The sequence below is a fragment of the Sphaeramia orbicularis genome, chromosome 11 (assembly GCF_902148855.1).
Source record: "Sphaeramia orbicularis chromosome 11, fSphaOr1.1, whole genome shotgun sequence".
In the NCBI taxonomy this organism is placed as follows: domain Eukaryota; kingdom Metazoa; phylum Chordata; class Actinopteri; order Kurtiformes; family Apogonidae; genus Sphaeramia; species Sphaeramia orbicularis.
Window position 1 is genome coordinate 56,146,847 of NC_043967.1, and position 8,327 is coordinate 56,155,173.

Sequence of the window (8,327 nt, forward strand, 5' to 3'; positions counted from 1 at the left end):
GGGATAGTAAGTGATAAATAAATGGGGTAAATTCAGTACGACAGGTTTCAGTACCAGATGTTTACGTCAGAAGAATGCAGTTGCACATGCCCGATGGTTTGGAGCATGTGCATAATTCTTAGGCGGGAATAATAGAATACAGGGTCTGCACATATGTCACTGCCCCCCCAGGCCACGCCCCTCTCAGTCAGACTGTCTTAAACCAACCTGCTCAACATGACGGAGTATAGCAGTAAACACAGCCAGAGCAAAGGACCATGGGAAATCTGAAATTAAATGAAGGACAGTTGGACTGGACATGGATCTGTACGAGCTACCAAAGAACAAGTGGTCCATGAACACTGACATGTGGACACACATGGAGGATCCAGACCTGATCCAGGGGGGAGGGGGTCAGCGCTATTTGGACCTGAAACTAATATACATGGTTTCATCAGGACTGACAACCAGGGTCCAAAACTAGGACCCAGAACCAGCTGATCCAAAGGCTCCAAAACTAGGGCCCAGAACCAGCTGATCCAAAGGTCATTTCCAGTCCAGCGTGGACTGACCCCAGTGAATATATGCAGGATCTACTGGGACTGAGCAGATTTACTGAGTCTAGTTCAGATCCAGTCCTTTATCCAACACAGATACTACTGCTGTGGACCAGCAGGGCACCACTGCATTCTGGGAAATTAGCAGATTTACACCACCTGGTTTAAATGAACACATTATTCTGATCATATTATGGCTTTATTGTCAGAATATGACGACTTTAATCTCATAAGCCAATGACATTTTTGTTAAATTAAGAGTTTTTTTTATAACTATGACTTTATTCTCATAAAATTCCAGGTTTTATCTCCATATTTTCTGACTTTCTTCTGGTAGTGCCCAGTGTTTTTCTTTTCTTCTGTGGTCCTAATACTCCGTCGTAGCTTTATTCTCCAGTTCCTCTGTATTTGTAAAACTAGGTTGGCCTCAGTTTCAGGCTGTATTCACACCTGCCTTGTTTGGTCCTTTAAAACGGACCAGAGTTCGTTTGCTCCCTTGGTTCGGACCTTTTGGGCTGGTGTGAATAAAAACCACCGAACTCTGTTCCGGACCAAACAAGCGAACCCAGACCCAGTTGAAGAGGTGGTCTCGGTGCGGTTCCATACGAACCCTGGTGCGGTTCGTTTGACGTGTGAAAGCAGACCGGACCCGATCCGACTCAGTTGGGTTTTTGTACCTAACGAGCTCCCGTCGTGCGTCGAGCATTATGGACAACAGAGTTTTACCAGAGAAGCGCTCAGAGTGAGGATAGGCTACGGAGCTGAACATGAGCCCTGGTCAAACTTGGAGCTGGGAAGGGACACGCTGCCTTTTGGACATCTGGGCAGATGTGCATGTAACACAGCTGACAGAAAGGACACGGAAAAACTCCGACGTTTTCAGCTTGTTCAGCGAGAGAATGATTAGGATCATGGTTAGATCTGTCTGTTGTGCTTGAAATAAAAAATAATAAACGACTTCATCAGCCCCAGCAAACTTTACCTGCGTTAAGGAATTCTGTCCCTGGTTAAACTGAACGGTGATATAGGATAGATACACATGGTCAGCAGTACGGAGCACTAATGCTTTTGGAGAACAGTCTTTTCACATACTAGTAGAATACACACTTCAGACCTGTTCTGTCTGTGGGAATCAGACCAACAGTCACAACATGATGTGCACATGAGCGCTGTCCTCCGTAGCCGTCTTGCCCTGTGTCTTCGTCATTGAGACATGAATTCTACAACATTATAAACCTGACGTTGCATCAAACGCTCTTGCTGCTCAAACACTTGTGCAGACGTCTGCATCTGTAAAAACCACTATGACGATAACACAAACAGCCGAATGTCCATGATTCTGTCCTTTCACTTTGGACTGAGCGCTTTAATGGACACTGCTCATTTCTGTCCAATGGATGAACCACCTCAGCACATGTGGTTTTGTTTACAGATTTTGGTCCACTTACAAAAATGTACAGTGTGAATACGAACCGCACCAAATTAAAAAAAAAAAAAAAAAAAAATTTGGTCCGGACCAAAGCAAGTGAACTATCGGACTTTCCTGGTGTGAATACACCCTCAGTTAGTTTACTAATCATGTAGGAGCACAAGGTTCACAATCCCAAACTGAAGACAAAAACCAGGAAAGATCTGATCATGAAACCAAGAGCTGCACTAAGAAGGACCGTTAGCCAAAACAATAGGTCATTTCAGGTCTGATTGGACCCAAAAATACAGCATCAGTGAATGTTAGCTGACCCCAAACAGGATCCACAGATCTAGGTTTGGTTTCCTGGATTTGTGGATCCATCTCCTTCTCTTTTCTTTGTCTTTGGGTGTCTGTAAACGATAGCTCCCACTGCTTTAACAACCTGAAAATACAACCAACCAACAACAGCTCTGCCCCATTTTGGATTCAGTATTGTTCTTCAGTTCAGACAGTACTGAAGCCAGCGCTGTCAGTCATCTGCTTCTGTCTGACACTCAGTGGGCGGAGCCACTGTGACTTCCGCTAGCAGTGACATCACGTGCAGACCCTCTATTGTTCATTTTTGGGGAGGTAGTCACATGAGCCTTAATTGGCTTCTAACCTCTCCTGCACAATGATGTTACTTGTTTGAATGGTTTTTTTTTTTTGTTTTTGTTTTTTTTAATTTTCTCTTGCTGTTTCATGATGTGCAAATAAATAAATAAATAAACAAACCAACAATGCAGTTGCGCATGCCTGATGGTTTGGAGCATTATTCTTAGGCAGGAATAATAGAAAATGGCGGTCGCGGCTTCCTATTGAAGATAGGACTATTATATGTTCTATCAGTGGTGATTTCTCTCAGACTGCAGTGGAAGCCCGGCTTCCCCTAAAATTACTCAAATTAAATGGTTAAATCTGTTCTGTTGTGTTGACATTTTATTGACTCCAAATGTCTTAGAACACGTTCATCTCACAGATGAGTTGGTTCAGAATCAGCTTTATCACAAACCAACAGACTGGCTGTTCCCTTCTCCTCCATTCCCGTGTCTGTGTTTTCTCCTCCATCTCTGCTCAGTGCATGTGTCTGCAGACTGTGTCCGTCTGTGGGCTTCAGTGGGACTGAGTGGACCTGGTTTTTCATTGATTCTAAACTGGACGCTAATTGGACAAATACCACGATGTTGTCCCGCCCCCGGACGCCGGGCGTCTCTGGGGGTGAATGGAGCTGTGGGCGGAGCTCGGCCGGGCCGGGCGCCAGAATTCCACGTGCTGATTGGAGGATCGGTCGAAAGGCTGAATCCCGTTTGATTGACAGTTGTGTTCAGATCTGCTCCTTCACTGACACAGTTCAGTTTAATACCGTCACACATTCTGCTGGGAAACCACACAAACCACTACCAAACTACTGGTTCATTTCTTGCACTGTAAATAAAACACACTCATTGGACTTCCTTGTTTCAATTTAACATAATTTCAGCGTTTTCTTGTTTCAGTTCCATAATTTAATCATTTCTTGTTCAGTTTAACCTGGTTTTGTAGATAGTTACACCCACAATGCACTGGGCCAAGGCCGTCCGAGCAGACCAGCTCTGCTGGACATTCACAGGACACTGGGCCAGTCCTGGAAAAGACGCCTACTGGTACGATAATAATAATAATAATAATAATAATAATAGTCACTGAACATTTTCTTCAAAAGGAACGGAGGGCCGAATTTATGTTAAAAAAACTTGACAGTTTTTTTGATGTGAGCCGACCATGAGCTTCCCCTGTCTGAAAGAGCAGCCGCCACTGTTCTACATGTGTAAAATAAGTCTAATGGGACGGGAATGATTTTTTTGTATTAAATGTATGGTGTTTCGGTACCGCCGCGGCAGAACCTTACCAGCAGAACCGCTGACTTTGGACCTTTTTAGCCCGTTTTCGTGTGCGTTCTCCTAGCTAACTAGCTTAAAGCTAAACCTAGCTTAAATGAACTGTCCCTTCATTAGCTCAGTATGTGTTCTGTTTTTAAATCTGTTCCGGGGGGAGAACCTGACTTTATCCCGCCATGTTTGTCCGTGAGTGAGCCTCTGCCCCCCGGCTTGGCTCGGTTCGGTTCGGCTCTGTCCCGGACCCGGTCAGTGCAGCCTCCAGTCCCGGTGCTGCTGACGCAGTGTGTACCAGAGCACAGCTGTCACCATGACTTCATGCTTATTGGCCCAGGACCGAGAGAGGCAGAGGGCGAGCGAAGGCAAACAACCCACAGGGAGAGAGAGAGAGAGAGAGAGAGGGGGAGGGAATGAGCCGGACCCCTGCGCCCTGCTCCATCGATCCGCAGAGACGCACACAGGAGCTCCTATCGGACGTTGGCCGCTATTTCTGAGCTGTTTTAAGGGGGAATGCCAACAGCGGACTGCACATCTGGAACATGATACTGGGCAATTTGGTACGGTAAGACTGTTGTACATGTTTGATTCAGATGTGGCTTTGTTTGTACACTTTGATTTGGGGGAATATGAAGTATCCCCACCACACACAGACTCCCTTTTAAAAGGAGTTTGCAGAATTGACGTATCGACCAGTGAGTGACACAACTGCACTTTGACTCACACCGATGTGAGGGTTTCAGCTTCACGAGTGGAAGATTTACCTGAAGAGAGAGGAAAAGTACACACATAACTGAATTAAGACACAGCTGACATTGGGGACAGAGCACAGGAGGAAGTATGAGGAGGATGATGGCTGATAATCTGGAACAGCTCACTGTCAACAGTGACACACACATTTGTTTACCTGGGGGAGGTAAAGGGAAGCAAAAGTTGTAGATTAACCCATAAAGACCCAAACATACATCTGCGACCAAAATCATTCACTGATATAAAATGTTAAATATTTATTGATCCAGTAATCCGATCAATACATGACAATAATTGGTGTAAAATACAGTTTCACCTCAATTATTCAACAGATAAAATGTACACACACTTGTAAAATGAGAATAAAATGAGCAAAATAATTGAAAAATAGGGAAAAAATGAACCAAAAAAAAAACTTCAAATATGGCATAAGAGTGAACAAATCCTTCTAAAATGGGGACAAAATGGGCAAAATACTTGAAAAATAAGGACAGTTGATCGTTTCATACCATCCAGAACCTTGTATTTATTCTGTTAACCCTCAAAAAGCTAAGCCATCTACTGATCTAAACTGTTGATCCACTAATCCGATCAATGAATGGAAATAATTAGTGTCAAATACAGTTCTTCATCTTTTCATGGTCATCAGATATGACCCATTTGGATGTTCAGAGGCTCCGTAGTTACTGTGGAAACACCGTCATCTTCTACAACATAGATTCACCAGTAAAACCCATGGAGGTGGATCAATGACAGCGGATGGACACACTTATTTTATGTTCAGTTAATGATGTATTTTGCAGAAAAAAACAATCTTTTTCTTCATTTTTCTCTGTTTTGGATGTAATAACCCTCAAATTTAATCTGAGCTTAAATGAACATCTACATAATCAGTACATTAAATATAGGAAAATAGCACATTTTCACTTAAAAATGCAAAATACAGACCATAAACTGAGGGTAAATGGTGATAAATCATTCAAGAAAGATCTAAACTAGAGAAAACTTCATTGGAACTGCTGCTGGGTCTTCATGGGTTAATGGTCAGCCCTTGGACTGTCCTCTATGTCTGTCATCATCACCATCATCAGAAATACATGTCTGTGACTGCGAAGAATGAAGTCGTCAAACTAACCCATGGAAATACATAATTGCAGGTACTTGTGTGGTTCAGTTTTATGCTGAGGTAAATGTACTTTCTCCTCCACTATTTTTATCTGACAGCTTTCGTTCCTCTTCAGATTACATATCCGGGGTTGAGTTTCTTCTCGTCCTCCTTCTCAAGTTAAATAGAGCCTTTAAAAACCCTCCTGGTTTCACTGGAAAATGAATCATTACAAAGAAAACAAACATGATGATTGTACAGAAAAACATGCAGCGTTGTCGATCAGTGTTTCCCTCACTTTTGGAACCATAACAGGTCTCTCACCTGTACATGACAACGCATTAATATAAGAATTCATTTTATGAATTAAAATAGAAGAACACAGATGTTTTACTAGACTGGTTAGTAATATTTGTGGAGCCTATTCCCTTTTTACTTTTGCTTTTAGCGATACATCCAAGTCTTTCCCAAATGCAAAACCGTATTTTAATACTTTAAGGTTTTTTGCAAATTTTCCATATGGAGTTTTTGTATTATGCTCCAGTTGAAATGTGAAAAAACACAACTGGAAGCCAGATTTTCACCTCTGCTGGTGGTTAGGTGTTTGTTGTCAGTAGAACTGGTATAATATGGCACATTAATTTGATTTGATTTGATAACGACCCAGCGCTACTTCTCTGACAATTTTTCTCTAGAGTCAACCTTTCCTATGTGATTTATCTCCATTTATCATAATGTTGTCCTCTTCATTTTGTATTTTTTCAGTGAAAATCAACTATTTTCCCATATTTACTTTACTGATCATGTACTTTAAACATCACGCTGAGATCACATTTGAGGGTTATTATACCAAAAACAGAGAAAATTTAAGAAAAAGGAACTTTTTCAGTAAAATCTGTCATGAACTGAACATAAACCCAGTGTGTCCATCCACTGTCATTGAGCCAACTCCATGGGTTTTACTGGTGAATCAATGTTGTGGAAGATGATGGTGTTTCCACGGTAACTACGGAGCCTCTGAACATCCAAATAGGTCATATCTGATGACCATGAAAAGATGAAGAACTGTATTTTACACCAATTATTCACATGGATTGATAGGATTAGTGGATCAGCAGTGATTTACCTTTTTAAATCAGTCAATGATTTGAGTCACTGGTGGATATTTGGGTTTTTATGGGTTAATCAGGGTTTCTGAAAATCATTTTTAAAAAATGCCTTCATTGCAAAATTCAGGTTATTAATTCCTCTGGAGACTTTACCTGTTCAACACAGATTAAAAATACAACCTGTGTGTTTCTTGTAATATATTAATTATGGGCTTTTAGTTGTACAGTAAAAGTCCTAAATACTTGTGAGTAGCTGAAATTATGTGCACTTGGCCTAGTCTGGTCGTCTTTTTGTCCACATACATTATATGGATGAGGTGAAGGGCATCACAGATGGACCACCCAGTACTTTATGATTCATAACTATGGAACCAAACAAGTTTAAGACAAATATTACACATAATTGTAAAGCTCTAAATGCCACCTTAAACTGACTCAAAGGGCAAAATTTAGTTTCAAATATTTTTAAATGAAAAATATCCAAAACTGCTGCGTCACAGATGGACAAAAGATTAACGTCTATTTTTTGCCAGAGTTCTCCAAAGTGAAGTTCCTCTGACATTTTCATCCTCAAATGTGTTCAGTGTAAACCTTAAACCCTCTATTTTACAACCCAATAATTGGTTATAGAGGAAAAAAATATTTGATCAAACCTAAATAGAGAGAGTTTAGACAAATGTCACCATCACAGATGGACAACAAAAGTAAATATCAAATTAAACATTTTTTATTTCGCTTATCAATATCATACATTTTTATACAATATTTAAAACATACAAATAATATTAACATTATATTCAAATGTATTTTGCATAGATATATGCATTTATTAATTTTAAACACTGTGTTTAGAATATGACATTAATATAATAGTCAAATATCAATGTATTTGTAATAAATGTAGTTTATTTATGAGAGTTTATAAAATGAACCCAGAATGACGGAACTAAACTGTGTCACTTTGCAAACATTCACGCTCATAAAACTCCTCAAATTTATTTTTTTCACAAATTTATTCTCTTTTTAAAATACATTTTCTGAAAATGTAAGTAATTACTTACCCAAAAATATAAGTTTGATGTAGATTATTGTAATTACATTTTTTGGACCAGATGTTAACCTTCCCTTGACTTCACCCAAAAACATTTTAATAAAGTCATTTAAAAAAGGATTGACTGACTGACTAAACGACAGGACTGTGAGGACAGGGCGTGAGTAAAATATTTTTGTTTTATTGCAAAGCCCAAAAATTGAACTGTGCGCTTGTTTTTTTTTTATTTTAAGAATGGACTGAGATGAACTGTATTTTTTTTTTTTTTTTCTTTTTTGTTCTGTGTTCTAAGAGACTGTGGAAAAAACGGAGCAGAATTTTTAGTTAAAACAAACTGAACTGTTTCTTTTTTTTCCCTTTTCTGCTAAAAGACTGTTACAAACCTAAAGTGGAAATTTTGTGTTTGAGTTTGCTTGGTTGGTGGACTTTTTTGAGTTTGGACTTTGGGGGGGGGG

At 40.1% G+C, this 8,327-nt stretch overlaps 1 protein-coding gene across 1 annotated transcript in view; it reads left to right on the top strand.

Moving 5' to 3' along the window:
- The first annotated feature begins 4,178 nt into the window (after positions 1 to 4,178).
- LOC115428443 (ectonucleotide pyrophosphatase/phosphodiesterase family member 2-like) overlaps positions 4,179 to 8,327 on the top strand; it is an 89,431-nt gene continuing 85,282 nt past the window's right edge. Inside the window, 2 exon segments of the mRNA XM_030147492.1 lie at positions 4,179 to 4,247; positions 4,250 to 4,417. Coding sequence (XP_030003352.1) covers positions 4,179 to 4,247; positions 4,250 to 4,417 — 237 coding nt within the window.